This window comes from Ambystoma mexicanum, chromosome 3p (assembly GCF_040938575.1).
Source record: "Ambystoma mexicanum isolate Mex_15411 chromosome 3p, UKY_AmexF1_1, whole genome shotgun sequence".
Classification (NCBI taxonomy): Eukaryota; Metazoa; Chordata; class Amphibia; order Caudata; family Ambystomatidae; genus Ambystoma; species Ambystoma mexicanum.
The window spans coordinates 320,755,671-320,774,677 of record NC_090925.1 but is presented as its reverse complement, the minus strand read 5'-3'; the positions used below and the strand labels follow the sequence as shown (position 1 = coordinate 320,774,677).

Genomic DNA, 19,007 nt, shown 5'->3' with positions numbered 1-19,007 from the left:
AACTCCACAACGGGTTGCCTCTTGGCCACCACACCTTTACCCACTTTAATACACTCAATGCAGTCAGCCAATCTCCTCCCCGCATCTGTCAGGCCCCAGCCACCAGCATTCACACCTCAAAATGGCCTTTGTCCTAGTCACTCCATTTCCACTAGGGGCCAAATCCACAATCCTTCCCCTAATAGCCTCAGGAACAACATCGCTTTCCCAGCAGAATACAATGTCATTCACCACGCTTAATTCTTGACATACATTCCCACTACACTTTCATCTTGTTGTAATTCCACCTTTTTAGGCCATACAGACTCTATGTAAATCTTGACACGCATCAAAACAAAATCCTTGTTGATGCTTCAACCCACTCTTCCTAACTCTCAATTCCTTCATGGTTTACAAAAACCATTGGACACATCTTCCTTTTCATCTTCTTTACATCTGCCCAACCTTAATAAGCAATCGGCCAAGATGTTCTTTCCTTGGTATCACCTGTATCTCAAATCTATGGCTTTGTAATCTCGTAACCTAAGTTTCTGCACGCCTAGATACTTTGTCCAAGCACTTGCCCTCAAATATGGCTTTAAGAGGTTTATGATCCGTTCCTATAACGAAATCAGTACTACACAAGAAATTCCTGAACCTCTCAACGGTCTAATGGCACACCGCTTCTTTTTCCAAAACTGAATAATTGTTTTCTGCCCCTCCTTAAAACTCTCGAAGCATGGGCAATCATCTCTCACCTGCAACAGTACTACACCAATACCATTGTCACTAGCATCTACTGTGATCACACTCCTATGTGTATCAAAGGTCGAGCTAAATCAATTTCCTCCTTCATAATGTTGAACCCCTCCCCGCATTTTCCATTCCAAATGAATTCCTTCCCTTTCTTTTGTAACTTTCTCATTTCATCAACTCTTGTCTGCATAGTTTTTCACATACTTCTGGTAGAATTCTATCATACCCAAAAATGAGCCTAGTTCCCCTTTCGACTTTGGCCTTTCCACATCCTTCATGGCACTCGCCATACTAATTTTTGGTTTCACTCCATACACTGACACCTCATGACCAAGATGCCCTGTTCATTTTAAAAGTACATTTCTCCTCCCTCAATGTTATTCCTCTAGATTCCAGAACCCTCAATAATTCATCTAAAATCCTGCCTTCTTCACTTTTTAACTTGCCACACAACAGCACGTCATCCTGGAAACAGAACACACCTCTTATCCCTTTGAAAAGTCTCTCCATTACTTTGTGGAAAACGGAAGATGCAGAAACAAGACCAAAGGGCATCCTTTGAAACTGGAACACTCCCTCATGCGTAATAAACAGTCCCTTTTCTACACCCTTACTCCAGTTCAACTAGATGATGGGCCGAAGCCATATACAATTTAGAAAACGCACACCCTTGACCAACCATGGCCAACATTTTCCCCCATATTGAGCAAAGGATGTCGATCTATCCTTACATCATTATGCTTTCAATCCACGTAGGTCCACACGTAACTGCAAGCCACCAGATGACTTCTTCACTACAACTAGATTTCTTCACTACAACTAGGAGATGTCCACTCCACCAGCCCTTTCAATGATGCCCATTCACAACAGATTACTCAATTCCTTTTTGACCCCATCTCTCAAAGCTAGGAGAACAGGCCGTCATTTTGCTGTAACTGGGACACTTCCTTTCTTTAACACTATTTGATGTCTCGTACTTTTCACCTTCCCTTTACTTTTCTAAATACGTTTTTGAATTTGTTGCACACTGTGGAACCCACGAGTAAGACATAGTCATCAGTATTTGGGTGCAGCCTTATCAGTCTTTTTTGATCACGCCACCCCAGGAGTGTCATCCCTTTCTTGATCACATTCAGTTTCCCTTGTGCATACCTTCCTTTGAACTCAGATTTCGCTTAATAGAGCAGCTCAATCTTGTCCTGGTTGCCCCCAGCCACCACGGTTGGCATCTGGTTCTATCAAATTCTGAGTATGCCCTTCCATATCCTGTTTAAACACCATTCTGGACATGAGCAAAATTCTTTAAGCGGCGTCCGCCATCATTAATCTTTTTCATTCACCCTGACACTCGCATATTTATGCTCACACGCCTCATCCACGCCCTGAATCATGTCAAAAGTAACATTTTCACCATGACAACCGTCCTCTTCACATCTCTGCCCTTCTTCATTTACATACAAAACCCTCTTCTGATTAAACAACGTTTTTGTAACAATTGGCAAAATGTGCTTGTCTTTAAAAGTCTTCGACCCAGACATGCCATTGATCCTGCCAAATGTAAATATTTTAATGCTTCTTTTTCTCAATTTGTACTGTGTAACCATAAATAAAAACAAAATGTGAATTGCTGGCACATCGAAACCATAAACGTTCTCTTTTTTGTCCCCTTTCGATCTGTTGTTCTTGTGGTCATTGTTTCCTTTCACACCCAGTTTTTCTTCCACTTTCCATCCACTACACTTCACACCTACACTTAAGTCTCTCTGCTCTCTCTTTGTCAATTTCGCAACATAGGCCATCAAGTGTTTGACCCTCTTAGCAATGTCTAACACCTCATCCAATGTGGTTTCGTCTTTTAGCCGTAACTCCTCTCTAATCTTATTGCTATTGCAGTGAATCATGAATTGATCACGTATGTGCACATCAAAGGATTCTCTAAATTTGCCATGACATAGCTAAATGTCGTAGGGCAGTCACATACTCCTCAACACTCTCGCCTGGCTCCTGTGTCCAAACACCGAAATTGTACTGCTCCAAAATGGTGCTTGTTTTGGTGTTGAAATACAAGTCCAACCTGAACAACGCATTTTCCAATTCATTTGCACTGTCGCCACCACCTTCATTTGCCAGTGGCGATAGAGTGCCATATGTGTTGGCCCTCATACCCTAAAGAAAGTGCACCATGAGCAATTTTTGCCAGGCCTGTAGACGCCATGAAGACAGGAGGGCATGGTACATCAGGCATTGATAAAATGTGCGAAGTGGGAGGCTTTCTGCTTCCTTTTCTCCCCTTCTCCTTTTTAGCTCGAGGGCTCAGAGTCCTATGCATTAAAATGTTATGTAGCAGGGAGCGCATGACCTCTCTCGTGCTTTTTGGAGTATTCATGTTGCTAAGGAGATGCGAGCCCGAGGCAACGCATTGATCTGGTAGCATCGCTATAACCCACTTTTGGGCAGCTGCGATCCTCTTCTGTCCCACGATGAGGGCCAGGCAGGAGATTCTGCTTTCTGCACATGCACAATTAATTGAAAAATAATGGAGGTACATGCGCACCCTTCCTTAATCCAGGGGCACACACTGGTCTCGCGCTTCAGGTGAGGGCACTTACTTGGTTGCAGGGGTGCATGGAACACCACATCTACTTGTCCACTGGCCGCATGAACGCTGTGGGAGGAGGAGCGTTTCCTCGACCGCATCAATGCCATAGGGCGGAGCGCCAACTGTTTCACTTCACGGAGCCCCGTTTTACAGGGTGCTAGGGGTCTGGGTCCTTGAAATGTTGAATATAAACCACGGGCACCTGGATTGGTTTATATTTATTTTATTCAAGTATAACGGCAATAGACCCCTGTCACAGCTTCTCCCCTGGACACACTCCACCAACTGTTGTGCCTGGAATCCCATCATATAATGATGACCGGAGCATTGCCTACAACTCATTCCTCACACACTGAAGTACATCACAACGCTAATCTAGCCCGAGTCCTGTGCCTACCAGCATACACAGAATAGAAACGAACATAATCATCTCGAGTCTTAAAAACCTCAAGGTGCCAAAGGGACCCTTGCCCAGCAACAGTCATTAAAGACTGTGACCCTCAACTCACTCCATTTATCACACATCTTATCAATGCCTCGTTGAATTGCGTCTTTCCTGACCTCAAGAACGTGTGGGTACTACCTCTACTAAAAAATAAACACCCTCATCCCAAACATACCTACCAGCTACCATCCAATAACAACCGTACCCTTTCTACTGAAAACCTGAGACAGGGTAGCCTACATTCAAATACAGAAATCTCTTACGACAGTCGGGATTCTGCCCGAGACATGGGATGGAACCAGCACTCTTGGATTTAAAAATCCAAATGGATGACTTGAAGGGAAGTTAGCACTACTTCTCCTCCTTGACCTCTCGGCTGCATTTTGATCTCGTGGACCACAACATCCTGTGCAAACACTTGGCCTCAGCAGCACGTTTCTCCCCTAACGCAACTCCATGGATAAAACCATTCTTAACTGACAAGACCTTGAGTCTTCTCCCCACGGCTGAAGCACCACCTACTGTTGTCTCATGTGGGGTACCTCGAGGATCGTGTGTATCGCCATCATTGTACAACATTTTTACTAAACCTCTTTTTGACCGTCTTGACTATTTGGGTGTCGCCTACACTAATTACGCAGATGACACCCAAATTCTCATACCCATCACTGGGGCCCATGCTACTGACACTGCCACACTCGATGCCATTTACCTAACCATCCAAGCCTAGATGACTCATCATGGGTTATGCTTGAATGACAACAAGACTGAGTTGCTCCTCATAGGCTCTCAACTTAGGCTTGCCAAACTAAATGCTGCCTTCAAATTCTTTAGCATTGATGGTAACGCCATCAAAGTATCGAACGAGGTAAAAACCCTTGAGGACTCGTCGCTCAACAAGTAAATGTTATTATATTTATACTGCGCCAAAGCCTGTGGACATCCAGGCGCAGATAAGTAGGTGTGTTAAGACTATGAAGAGGATCATTCATATTGCTTGAATAAAACGTTTTTCAGCTGCTTTCTTAAGGCAAGGTAGTTTTCGGTTTTGCGCAGCTGCGCAGGTAAGGCATTCCATACCCTTGCTCACTGAACATGGAAAGCCCAAGCAAGACCACGTGCTCGTTTGATGCAGTGTGATTCCAGCAAGAACCCCTCAGCTGATCGCAATTTTTTTTTAGGGTGGTAAATATTTACCCTGTCTTTCAGGTAAACTGGGGCATTTCCAAAAATGCATTTATGGCATATGGATAACAACAATTTAAACAGAATACGGGCTGCCATCGGTAACCAATGCAGCTTTTATTCTTGCTGCGGTGGCCGGTTCGAAACGTTTCATCTGAAAGATGAAACGGGTGGCAGCATTCTGAATTTTTTGCAGTCCTTGGATGTTGGACTTGTTTGCGCCTCCGAGCAGTGCATTGCAGTAATCCACACGCAGGAGGATCACTGCTCTCACAAGTTTAATATGTTTCTCTGAGACCAACGGCGCTACTTGCCGAAGCACTTTAAGATGGTGCTTTTAGTAATGGCTGCTACATGAGCATCACAGTCCAGGCTTTCTTCCATATAAGTACCCAGGGTCTTGACCTTATGCACAACCATGATCTGGCTGCCGTCAGTAACGAAACTGGCATACCTCTGACCCAAGCTGTTTCTGGCCTGCTGGGGACAGAACAACATGAGTTTGCTCTTAGCCGCGTTCAGGCAAAGCCAATTAGTCGACCTCCAACACTTAATAGTTTGATATACGGAGTCCAACATCAGCTGGTCCTTCTCATGATCCCCGCTGATCTCCAGAACCAATTTGAAATCATCAGCATAGTTGCAGAAAAATGTCTAACCGTTCCAGATCATTACACAGAGGGAGAATATAGATGTTAAATAACAGGGGAGAAAGACAAGACAAGACAAGACAAGCCCCCTGGTGCTCCACAAGTGATAATGCATCTGATGTAGAAATTATCACCCCAGTGGACTTGTGAATGGCGACCCTCTAACAAGGATCTAAGCCAGGTAATTGCCTCCATAGAGAGGCCCCCAACAGTAGCCATCCGGTAGAGTAAGATTTTATGATCCAGCAAGTCAAAGGCTGCCGATTAATCCAACAGCATCAGCAGCCCTAACTTGCTATATTCCAACTTGGAGAGCATATGCATATGTAAGTCAAGAAGTGCACTCTCGGTGCTGTGATAACTCTGAAAGCCTGACTGTTTCCTGTGCAATATACCAGCGGCCTGGACATAAGATTGTAACTGTACCATGGCCACTTTATCAATTAGCTTAAGGAAGAATAAGGTGTTTGTAATAGGCCTAAGATTTCCTGCATCAGTAGGTTCTAATCGAACTTTTTTTTTTAACAGTGGTGTGATTGCTACACTCTTAATGGATTGAGAGATGACACATGTTTGAAAGGAGGAGTTTACATACCTACAAAGAAAAGGAGCAAAGAGGTAATTGTGTTCTAATATGTATTTTGAAGGGAGCAGTTCCCCTGGACAGTTGGTAGGGTGCATGATTTTAAGTATATCATGCATTTCTGCCACAGTGGATATAGTGGCAGTTTACTATTTATATAGTAAATGCTACTATATCGGCCACAATTTACACCTGCAAACGGATCCATGCCTGCAGATCGTTCTTGTCACCTGACAGTTGTATTACTCTGTCTAGAGCCCTAGTCCTAACCCGACTAGACTAATGTAATGCCTTATATGCCAGCACCAAAACCCACAACATCCGTAAACTGCAGGTTCTGCAAAATGATGCCCTTAGAGTGGCACTTAACATCCCCAGATCCGCACAAATCTCCTCCACTAGACAGAATCTCCACCGGCTCCCGGTACAAGAACTGATCATGTTCAAAATATTCACCTTGACACACACATGCCTCAACCGGGCGGCCCCTTCATATCTGTCAGACAAAATATCAAAACCCCATTCTGCAAGGCCTTCAAGAGCAGCCTACATGCACCTCCTCGCCACGCCTATGATTGCTGGCAAGCAATGGAATACCTTGCCTGTCCAACTTGGAGCCCAAGAATCCTTTTGAATCTTCCGTAAACCATTGAAAACCCACCTCTGCACACAAAGCCTGGGTAACTAATTAACCTCACACATGTCCTCTGTAGATCTTGAACTGCCACAAGTCCTCTGAACTCCTCGATGTAACTATGTAAATAATGTATCACCCGTCAATGAACTGTATCTAATATTGTTTAATGTTGTATATTTGTAACCATGGAAACAATTGTAACTTTTTATCTGTAAGATAGTGCCCAGATGCCTTTGGGCTTGGCGCACTATATAAACAAACTAACAGATAAACAGGAGCCTATTGCTCAATGGTGGCTGGTTGTTTACCCCACTGTTGCATTACTACCTGAAAAGGGTAGTAACATCCACCTTCCCCTCCATGTGCTGTGTAGGAGTCTTTGGACTAGTCCCTTTCCCACTACCCTCTACACACCAGGTATTCTCCTGGAGTCTTGTGGCATTGTCTCCGGTCTATTGCTTCTAATTAGCTGCCCCTCCCTGGGGTCCCGGGTTTCCCACCCAGTCTTGGGGTTTTGTCTCTCCATCCCACCTCAGGGCTTGATTACTCTTCATCTAGGGATTTGCCTCTTCTCACCCCATCTTGGGGTCAGTTCATTCCCACCCACCTTGGGGTATATTAGTACACGCCCCTCCGTGGGGTCTTGGGTTTCCCACCCAGTCTAGTTTCTTTACAGCCCACCTCTGGTCTTGTTTACTCTTAAACCAGTTTCGTTCTCACCCCGCAGTGGGTTCTGTCACCTCCCGACTCCCTGTGCTACTGGTATGCAAAGTGCTAAGTCATATACGTCGATCCCCATATAACCAACACACTTGCTGGATTCCTGAGACCAAGGAGGATAACCCATAGCCCTGCTTAAGGCATTGCCTGTGATTTAAGGATGGGCCAGTGGGAGAGAGTCACCCCTAATGGGATCCTGCAGCTTTCCCTGGCCCCCAGGGGGTACGTTTAGCGGGCACACTTCCCTGGTCCCAAAGGTGGTGGCTCAAACCTCCCTCACCTTATGACTGAGTGCTAATTTTGCCACACCAGCCGCCACCACCATCCACTAACTCGGACAAACAGGGTATTTCGTCACAAAAGACACTGATGTGCAAAATGTTAATCGTGCCTTCACTTGGAGAATAAAGAAGTATTGCGGTTTTTTAATGTTGCCTAAATGTTTAATAGATGCTGTGTTTTAGATACTGTTTCTTCGGGCATCTTCTCTCTATTCTGTTTTGTTTCCTTTTTCTATAGTGATTCTAAAGTTGTCTGTATATTTGGCTAGCACCTTGTTTATCACTGTATGGCACACCATAAATAAATGTTTGTTTTTGTCTTGTAGAATCCCGTCCCTATTGTGCGAGGATGTGATGCAAATTGTGCCAACATGGCTTATTCTGCAGTATGGTGAGCTCAGTTGGGAAGCGCATATTTCTTGCAAGATGGATGAGGGGAGCCTGGCAGCATCCATTCTTGTTTACAATTCACAGCTGCAACAGGTGGAGATGGCACTCGGGGCAGAGGTGGATCCTTCACAGCAGGCTGACCTGCACCAGCTGCGCGACGACTTGAAACAACTTATTGAACTCACAGAGTCTAGCCTGGCATCTATGAAAAAGAGTATAATGCTGTCCACCATGGCCAACACTATGACAGCCCCTGCAGAGCAGGACGACGAGTACTTGGCTTTCCAGGCAGCCATCCAAGAACTCACGGAGGAGGATATCTCTGCAGGATGCAATAGGGTGAGCTCACCAGCGAGGCTGGCTGCAAGTGAGGAGTCCTCCAACAGTTTTCAAGAAGATGAAGATTACCAGGAGTCTTTCATGGGGGACGAGGAAGTGAGTGGGACTAAGGTTAAAGCTCCCTACTACAGCTCTTGGGGAACCCTGGAATATCACAACGCTATGATTGTGGGGGCAGAACCTCCAGAGGATGGCAAACCCAAGGTGCGTGTGCTCTACCTCTACCCAACGCACAAAGCCATGAAGCCTTGCCCTTACTTCCTGGAGGAGAAGTGCACCTTTGAAGATAACTGCAGGTAACAGTTGCTGTCATGATTGATGTGCCAGGCAATAGTCATAGCTGAATATTGTCAAAATCTGAGCTGTAGGGCTTGAGATAAAGTGTCAAGTTGTTTTTTTAAAAAAAAATAGTTGTTTACTCCTTCTGCAACGCGGACAACCTACCCCAATAGATTATTAGTTTCAGTGGCCATTAGGGCGGCTTTACCCTACTGAGCCCTGAGTAGAAGCTTGCGCTAGGCAGGGCTAGATGTGGGGGTGCCTGAGATCCAGGAATGGAGCTGGGCAACGGTTGGGGAGGGTATTGTTGGGGGAGGGGTGGGTGGGATGGGAAGTGAGTGAGTGTGTGTGTGTGTGTGGTTATGGGGAGTTTAAGTTTTGTTTCGAGCCTATTTGGAGGAATCAGCATGTTGTACTTGCGGTGCATGAAGGGGCGTAATCGGCGGAGGACCGGGAGGGTGCTTATTAATGACCTATGGGGGACCTCAGGATAATAACGTGGAACGTCAGGGGCCTTAACAGCTATCTGAAAAGAAACAAAATCATGATGTATCTGAAAAGGCAGAAAATAGATATCGCATTACTACAGGAGACGTACTTGACGCGAGAGAAGTTGGACCTGGTTAAGAGAAAGTGGAGTGGGACCGTAGTGGGCTCGCCATACTCTGCATATGGCCGGGGGTGTTAATCTGGGTGGCACCGCATGTCCCGTTCAAATCGATACAAGAGGTAGTTGAAACTGATGGAAGGATGGATATATTGCGAGGGTTGGTGGAGAGCAGGGAGGTATGCATAGTAAACACGTATGCCCCCAACCAAAACACAGCAGCATATTTCAGAGCCCTGTGTACCAATCTTGGTACGTGTATAAGGAGCGCGGTGATCTGGGGTGGGGACTTTGTGTGTTGGATCCTGTGGTGGACAGATCAGATGGCAGGGTGGGTAAGCCTAGCCCAGCGGCGAGAGCGTTGCAGATGCTGCTAACTGATTTTGGCTTTACAGATGCGTGGAGGATGAAACATCCCACTGAGAGGCAATATTCGCACTATTCAGCCCTGCACCTACTGCACACTAGGCTCGATTACGTCTTTGCTACAGCAGATGTGATGTCTGAGATTACTCAAATCGAATATAAGGCCAGGGTCCTCTCGGATCATTCGCCCCTGATCTTCGGATGGCAATATTGCCCCCCGAGGGCGAAGATCCCTACATGGTGCCTCCGAGCGGAGGCGCTCAAAGATCCAGTCTTTAGAGAAGATATAAGGGAAGAGATTACTAACTTCTTTGAAGAGAATACTGGGAGTGTTGATTCTGCGGGCCCACTATGGGAAGCTTTTAAGGTGGTGATGCGGGGGGCGGCCATTGCTAAGGCAAGAGGGTTACAGGGTGGGGTCTTGGCTGACCTGCAGAGGGCGGAAACTGAGCTAGAAACAGCATTGAAGAGTGGTGACGTAGACACGGAGCTGGTACTCCAACTACAGCAACAATGTGCAGGGCATTGGGAAAGACTATGCAATCTCAATTATAGGAAATATGTTGAGAGGCAGCACGCGGGGGGAGACAAGACAGGCCGCCTTTTGGCCTGGCTATACAAAAGCGAGACCCCAAGGCCTCCGATTAGGACCATTATTAGGGAGGACGGAGATGAGGTGGCCACGCAAGAAGGGGGGGGTTAACAAGGAATTTGTGGAATATTACAGAGTGCTGTACGGAGATGATGAGATGGGTGACCAGCGCAAGATAATGAAACGTTAGAAGACATAGGGCTGCCCAAGATAAGTGAAGAAGAGAGGGAGGAGTTAGATGAGCCAATCACGTTGGAGGAGTTAGAAGAGGTTGTGAAGCAGTTGCCTACCTGTAAGACCCCAGGAGCAGATGGGTTCCCCAGCGAATTCTATAAAGTATACAGAGAGGAAATCCTCCCCCCAATGCTGGACATGCTTAATGAAGCGTTCGAGATAGGACTGTTGCCTGAATCACTCAGAGAGGTGATCATAATACCGCTGCCCAAGCCCAATAAACCGGAGCTTAGATGTGGTTCCTACAGGCCTCTGTCGATGCTAAATCAGGACAGCAAGATTCTCACGGCTGTCCTAGCAAATCGATTGCAGAAAGTGATTGGTAGACTCATACATCCTGATCAAACGGGTTACGTCCCGAACAGAAACATAACGCACAACCATAGGCGACTTCCCCGGGTGGTCGAATTGGGTAGTAAGAACGAGGGTGAGATGGCGATAGTGTCTCTAGATGCAGTTAAAGCTTTTGACTCGGTCAAGTGGTCATGGCTATTGGCTGCTTTGGAAGGGTATGGAATGGGGCCGTGCTATATCAGGTGGGCCAAGATGTTGTATAGTGAGCCGCTTGCCAGGGTCCGAACTGGAGCGGTGATATTCGAAAGATGGCAACTTGGCAGAGGCACTAGACAAGGGTGCACCTGGTCCCCGATGCTTTACATCTTAGCCCTGGAGCCTCTGGCAATATGCCTTAGGGCACAGTATGATGCGATTGGCATGGAGGTAGGAGGGGAACGACACTTGATATCCTTGTGCGCGGACGATTTGTTGCTGTACTTGCAATACCCAGAAGAAAAGCTCTTATACATACTTGAAGTGATGGAAAGGTATGCAGAGTTGTCGGGCATCTCGGTGAACCCCCAAAAGTCTGTCATATTCCCGCTAGGTAGCTATAAGGGGATCCCTGTAGATGGACTACCGGTGCTACAGGTACCATGGGCAACTAGCTCTTTTCGCTATTTGGGCATAGATGTATATCACACGGTGCAAGAAGAACACAGACACAATACGGAAGTAGCCGTCGAGAAAATTAGGAACAGCATGCAGTTCTGGGCAAGATTGCCCTTGGCGATGATGGGGTGGGGGGGGGGCATGCTTAAGATGGTAGTTCTGCCCAGGCTCCTGCATTACTTTAGTAATATCCCATACATAATACCCAAGAAGTGTTTCAGTAAATTGAACAGCATGTGTAGGGATTTCCTGTGGCACGGTACCCGAAATAGTGGCGTTTTGGAAACTGCAGAACTTTTATGAAAAAGGAGGTATCAGACTGCCTCATTTTGAGATTTATTATTTTGCGAGACAGTTCCAGTATGTTGCCAAGTGGCTTTCTGATGAAGTGACCCCTGAGCACAGGGTGCTTGGACAGGACTGCGCCCCGTTTTATTTGAAAGAAATGATTTGGCTGTCCGAAACTGAAATGAGGGGGCGTCCTGCGATGTTGAGGCTTGGATGGAAAATTTGGCTAGGGCTTGTCGTTTGATGGAAGTCCCATGCCCGTGCCTCCCGCAGATACCGCTGGTTGCTTTGACAGGAGGGGACGATCAGCTGAGGGCGATTGTTAGGACCTACTGGGAATCAGTGGGGCTGGCAACGCTAGGCGATGTTTGGCAAGAGGGATCCATTAAGGAGTTTATAGAACTCAACGAAGAGGCGGGGCTACACATGGGCCAATATGTCACGTACATTAGATTGGTGCGGATGATTAAGAACACCTGGCCAGAGACAGTTTTGATAGAAGAACCAGATGCAGTTTTGGAAACAATATATGATATATCCGAAGGAGGTCATGAGATCTCGAGACTGTATGAGATGATGGGGAAAGATTTGACCCCTGAGACTGGACTGGGAGGTGGAAGTGGGGGCCCCGATGGAGGACGGGGTATGGGAGCGTGCCCTGGGTTACCACAAAAAAGTGTCTAGAAATGCCAGATTTAAAAAAAATACAGCTGTATGTGACGCATGGGGCATACATGACCCCCTTGAGGATATCCAAGTTCCGAAACGCTGGAATACAATTGTGTCCTAAATGTAACCTGGAAAACGCTGACATGACACATATGTTTTGGTCGTGCCCGATTATTAGGTGCTACTGGGGAGAAGTGGAGCAGAAACTGGCTGATAAAGGTGTTACTCTTGTCACAGACACGGCCTGGGCCTGCTTACTGGGCGGGTTCCCTAGGCCACGGAAACTCAAACATATTGAGAAACTGAGAAATCTGGCGTATGTGCTTGCGAAACGTAGGATCGCCAAGGGGTGGAAGAAATGCCACAAACCTAAGGTAGATGTATGGTGGAAGGACTTGCAGAAATGGGCGGAGGCTGAAACTGTGGCATGGCAAGAAGCGAATAGCCGGGCTGATGAAGGGGAGGCGGGCACCCTGTTGGCCTGGAAAACGCTAATAACAGAATTGTTTGGAGTAACATCAGATCCAACAGACTCCGAAGAGAACGAAACCCGGCCGCATGTGCCAAACATTGAAAGGGATTGACAAATAGGCTCACAGGGGGAGGGAGGGATAATGGGAGCAGTGATTACGATAACTTGATGTGTAATTGAACTATTATGATTATGCTGCTTGTTTGGTTTCTGTTTTGTTTGCATAAAATCAATAAAAGAAATTAAAAAAAAAAAGTTGTTTACTCCTTCTGGAAATTGAGAAGTAAATGCATTTAAGGGTTTTTAATATGGGTCTTTTCGCAAAAGTGTAATTGTAGTTCCATTTTAAAACACTTTCCTGATCAGGCAGCATGGTGTAAAGAACCTGTGAGCTTGCTGCTGCTGATGCCACATTGTAGGTAGAAGCAAGAGTTTGAATGCATTGTATCCATTGGTCCCAATTCTAAGTGGAGGCATTTTGTTGCACTATTTATTTTCTTCTGTTTTGGCAGGGTTCTAGATTACATTTTATTGTTAGAATGTTTTGCTCGTTATTTAGTTGGGAGTTAAATGGTTCTTGAGGGAGTGAAAATGTAATTTGTATTTCCTGTGGGGGGGATTTTTTCAGCGAGTCAGAATGTTAACTCTACAACTGATAGTTTTGTAACATGTTCTTCTTTTCAACTAGTAATTAATTTAAAAGATCTGTTTTACCTTGAGACTCAACTGCAGATCAGACAATAATAAAACGGTAGCTCTTTCCTTCCTGCTGCTCTGGTGGTACCACTGATCCAATCTATCAGGGGAGCTGATGGGCTGCAAGGAAGGGGCAGGCGCTTGTGTGTCAGTTTCCTATTTTTAGATGGGAGTATTTTCCCCTCCCTATTTTTTTAAAATGTATTTATTTTAAATTGGGAGTGTTCGTATATTTTTATGAAATGGCTGCTTCGCCGCTTATCTGTAGGACTTCTGATTTGCCTTTAAGTTGGAGGTTTAAACTGCTGATTGCTAAACCCCTCAACTGGTGCACTGCAACTTTCTGCATGCCAAAGTGCACACTTCTTTGGATTCCAGAGAGAGTGAACAGTACTTTCTCAATAGACCCTGTTAGAATTTGTTTGGAGCAAAGGTGGATCAGAGGCAGATCGCAGCAGCCCATTACTGTCTGACGCCTATGTCACTGAAAGGGTGTTTTTCTTGGTTTGTTTACTTCCCTGCACGAACCTCAGGTCGCACAACCTTTCTTAAAGGCACATGTGCAGCTCCAGTAAGGCCATTCTTTTTCACTCTTCCCACATCCTGTTGGACGTATGTCAGGTTATTAAAGGACGCGGCTGATGACAAAATCGTGTTGTGTTTAGGTGAGGCGTGTGTCTGTCCTTATTCTTGACAGGCTGTTGTAGTGTCCCACTCTTGTAGAGCCCATTGGTACTTTGTTTACACTCCTGTTAGAGATGCTTGCAGACCTCCTTCCTCCATTACACTGCTGAATTCATCTTACATCTTTTCTCTTGTCGTAGGTTCTCTCATGGACACGTGGTGTCAGTCGATGAGCTACGCCTGTTCGAGGAGCCAAACCTCAGTTCCCTGCAGGAAGGGTCTGCATGCCTAGCCCGACACACAGATGGAATTTGGTACTCTGCCAAGATTACAGGTCAGTCATTTTTTGTAGAGCAGGATTTGCGAACCGAGTGACTTTATGTTGAGGACATGGGCCCTCCCCACACTGCCACTCCCATCCCCTGCATCAACTAATGGGTCCTTGATAAAGAGGTCCTTTGTGTCAAATAAGATATTGGCGTCCCGATGTCAGCCCTAGATGGCCCTCAACCTATTCCGAGCCCCAGAATTCCTGAACTGGCAGACGGGAAAGCAATGTCCTCTTGACAGTCTTTATTTGCATATGGGTAGTGGTATTGTTCTCATTGAAGAACTGGTCGTTGCTTCAAACAGAATTGGCATATAAAGTAGGCAGTCGCAGAGAACGGAGGCAGTCCCAGGGTAAGGTGCCATTACGTATGTGTATTATTGAATATATGATGTGTACCAGTGGTGAGGGTCTAAGATGGGGAACATATTACAGGGAATGCAGGACACAACAGTATTTTAAATATTGAGAGCCTAAGTTCTGTTTTTACAGATTTACAAATAACAGAGGGTACATACATTCATGTTGTAAGCTACTAACCAGCATAAAGTCTTGCCACCTCAATTTTATACATACACACAGCATACCATTTTCTTTGCTCGACAATGGCTAGTGGCGAGTGCGAATTGTGTACCAGGACATAAAGTAGTCCTGTGGGTAAAAAGCAGATGTAGATTGAGTGGTTAGTTTGGGTAGAAAGGTGGGAGGGTTGGGGGGACTCCTTCCATTGCTAGCGGCTGAAGTTTGGGCCTTCTTTTCAAGGAGTTCCACTAAGAATGATTTGATGGGAAGGGGCCAAGTGTTCAAGTGGAGTGGATTAGGGAAAGGGAACAAAAACATGGTGGGCCAGGGGCACAGATCTGCTGTGAAAAGATGAGCGTAGAGCACAGAGATGCATTCCGAAGTAGGGAAGGCCACTGATGGATTTATAAATGAGAAGCATGAATTTAAAGAGCTCAATTTTAAATTGAGCACTATGCAGCGTGGTGACTGTAGTCGTGGTGGCGGAGCATCTTGATAGGTTGAGAAAGGGTGTGTTGCAAAGTTTTGTACTGTGAGGGGATCAAAAGGGTAGAGGAGTAGATCAAGAACTAGACTTGTGCAGCGGTCGACGTTGCTGAGCACAAGAGTAGAGCTAAGGGTTTTAGTTGACTGATGCATGAGCTGTATGCAGATTTTATCTAATATTTAGGAGTTTGTGCCAGTCTGCAGTGGAAAGGAAGAACTGGAAGAGTGAGTTTGTTGTACAAGATAACCCCATTCTTGTGAGCCATAGGTGAGTGGGAGCAGGGAGTGTGGGTCGGGGTGCAAGATATAAAACAGTGTTGGCAGTATTCCTTCAAATAGTAACTGCAAATTATTACTCTAACTTTATAGTCTACAAACGCCAACCTTTGGCCTTAGTTCTTAACATCTGGCTTTCTTGCCTTGCAAACCTAGACCGCGTATCTTCACTTTTCTAGAATTCTTTTCTTCTTTTTCTTTTTTATTACTTTATTCCTCGACCCTTTTTAAGTAGACTCTTAACATTAAACTGCAACTTTACATCCAGATTATCTCAGATGCTTATTTCTCAGATAATAATTTATTAATCAGGCTCCCTGATTTTCTCTTTTTGACTTTTTTTACACATAAATACAAACGGAAACCATTGTTTCCTTTCAGTATTTGTTTGTAAAAAGTGGAAATTAAGGTCTTGCTTAGGTCTCCAAGTTGTCAATAATGCTTTGCAATGGCTATGGGAAGTAACACAATGGTGAGACTAATTTATTTCCCTCTGTGTGTTTCAATGGCTGCATAGATCTCTGATCATCAGCAATAGCAGGCCATTTGTTTTTAAGGTTAAAATGTATTGCGGTTTGATGTACAACAACCCAGCTCTGCGAGCATTCCATTACAGGCATCCAAACACTACATGTTTTCATTAGAATAAATGTAGAAAACAGAAGTAGCTTTTTTTAAAAAAATTATTTTTACATAAAGAGAAATGTAGAATAAATTATCACAAAAAATAACTGATTAAGACTGCTTATTGAGAAATGCTGCTGGTCGCATGTTTGCAGACGTTCCGCCACTATTTAGGAATCCGTATATAGATGTAATCGTAGACATAGGACTAACTTCTTAAAAGGCCTGCAATACTTGTGGTTTACATGGTGGCCATTTTAGCGTACCCTTGCTATTGTTAAGGATACATATATACTTTGTGGATTCTTGTCAATTTAATTGTTTTGTACTTGCCCCCCCCCTATTTGCTCCTATATCAAACCGTACCTACTTAATCTATTCCTATCATATATTTTAGCTTTTTTAAAAAAAAAAAAATATTTTTTTGGGACCTTCCACATGATTATTTCAATCCAGTATAAACAATCGTCATTGCACTATGTAAGATTAAGTAAAAAGAACTTGCTATATATATTATTAAAATAAGATCCTATGGGTTCAGAGATAATTTGGATGTACATTTGTGGTTTACCTCGCATCTGCCCATTAACAGACATCCCTGGCTGAAGTATGAATTGGCACCAGACACTACGAAGCCAAGTTTCAGCCAGTTCGGTTATGAAGCACTTTGCCAAGAATTCCAGGCCGAACCTCACAAAAGTATATGCCTTTATGGTATTTTCTGACCTGAGAGGGCAGGAAGACGAACCAAAAGTAAGATGGGTAAACGACAGGACTTAAAAACATGTGTGGCAGCTATGTTGAGTGTATGGCATTCCAATCTGGATTGCACAGTAAAAAAGGATGGGGCATGGTAGTGCATCAGAAAAACAAGTTACACGCGGTCCACTGCTACCAGCTGTCCTACGCACATCAAAAATGCATGTAAAATGTTGCTGGCAAAAGGGATGCAAGGTATCCCTGTAATGTACCTAAAGTGGTGTTTGTTACCAAACGGATACACAGGAAAGCATAAAGGGGGAGAAGGTCATCCTGCACAGCTGTTCTTGGCAGGGGGGGGGTACCTTGTTGGGGAGTATTTCAAAAATCCACCAAAGGTAGGACTTCAGAAGACTTGCGCTTGGGGCACATGCCTCCAACTCGTGAGTATAGGCCTGGACCATAAAAGTATGTGGGTAGCAATGGCTGATCAGCCAGACTTATTTTACGAGGGAGAAAGGGCTGTAGGAAGGTACACGTACCTTAGAGTATACATATAGTCCAAAGAAACACTTACAAACTTAAAGTTATATAACAATATTGGTTTATTTTATATATATACACTAAGGCAGTGGTCTTCAAACCTTTTTGGCCTGGGCCCCCCCCTGAGCAAAGCTTGGGCAGCCCGGGCATCTCCGTTCTCCACCCCCCCCCCCCCAAAAGTGCCAGATGGACAGTATGTAGAAATCGCTATGAACGTTTGCGTGCCGTCACTGCACCCTACTCCCAGTACCGACCCTGGGCTCTCCCCCACCCTACTCCCACCACAGTCCCATAACACAAGCATACACACATCCATACACATTTAAATAAAAAATAAAAAAAATCGCCATAAACGTACCTTCTGCAGGGGCCTGCGTGTGGTTGCTAAAATGCCCTGCTCCAGGTTGCTCTGCCCTTATGTGCGAGGAGGCGCAGGAGCACCCCCTCGCACATACATACATACATACATACATACATACATGCAGTGCCCCAGCCAGCATTTCCAATGAGCTATGCAAGGCTGACGAAGCAAAACGCCCCCAGTGTTGCCTGGCTCAGTGATCATGTGCGGCTGGGGAAATGAACTGTCAAAGGCAAACAGTGTTTCCCTTTGACAGTTCAGCCAGCCCAGGAGCACTCCCTCAGCTGGAAAAAAACAGTTGAGGGAGTGCTCAGTGTTTCACTGGGCTGGCTCCTCCGTAATGGGTGAGGTGGCCAGTGGGTGGACACCCCCTCACCCATTATGGATGAGCCGGCAGGCTTGGACTGGCCTATAGGGTAATAGGGCGATGACCGTACCAAAAATGCAAAATGCTAGTGTAGGCCAGTCAAACTGGGCCACTTTTTTGGCCAATTTGGGCCAGTTCGAGGAGTTACTTCACTATGCAGTAGTTTTGACCATTGTTGCTGAATAAATATTCTTTAAATATCACAATTTGTTTACATGTGAACAAAAAAGCAACCCCTGGGGTACTATTCAAACAGTCTGTGACTAAATGACTGAATATCCATTTGCAACTGCTGGCCATTTTTACATTGGTGCCTAAGACCGTTTTATTTTCCAGTCTGACCATGTGATGTGAGCTGCCCCTTCCCATTTCCTCCAAGCTTAAAAAAATGTGTTTTTTTTATTTTTTTTTTTTTTTTTTAAACATTTCATGCTGGGCTCTGGCGCGCCCACCTGGGGGGGG

General features: G+C 45.2%; 1 protein-coding gene across 4 annotated transcripts in view; it reads left to right on the top strand.

The window, feature by feature from the left end:
• ZGPAT (zinc finger CCCH-type and G-patch domain containing) overlaps window positions 1-19,007 on the top strand; it is a 186,566-nt gene that overhangs the window by 34,544 nt on the left and 133,015 nt on the right. For 2 of the 4 annotated variants that reach the window (XM_069650881.1, XM_069650882.1), the window contains exons 2-4: window positions 6,143-6,232; window positions 8,162-8,860; window positions 14,540-14,673. In XM_069650881.1, the coding sequence (XP_069506982.1) occupies window positions 8,190-8,860; window positions 14,540-14,673 (805 nt within the window). In that variant the 5' untranslated portion in view covers window positions 6,143-6,232; window positions 8,162-8,189. The remainder of the gene's footprint in view (window positions 1-6,142; window positions 6,233-8,161; window positions 8,861-14,539; window positions 14,674-19,007) is intronic. The other 2 variants (XM_069650883.1, XM_069650880.1) reach the window with 1 other exon arrangement.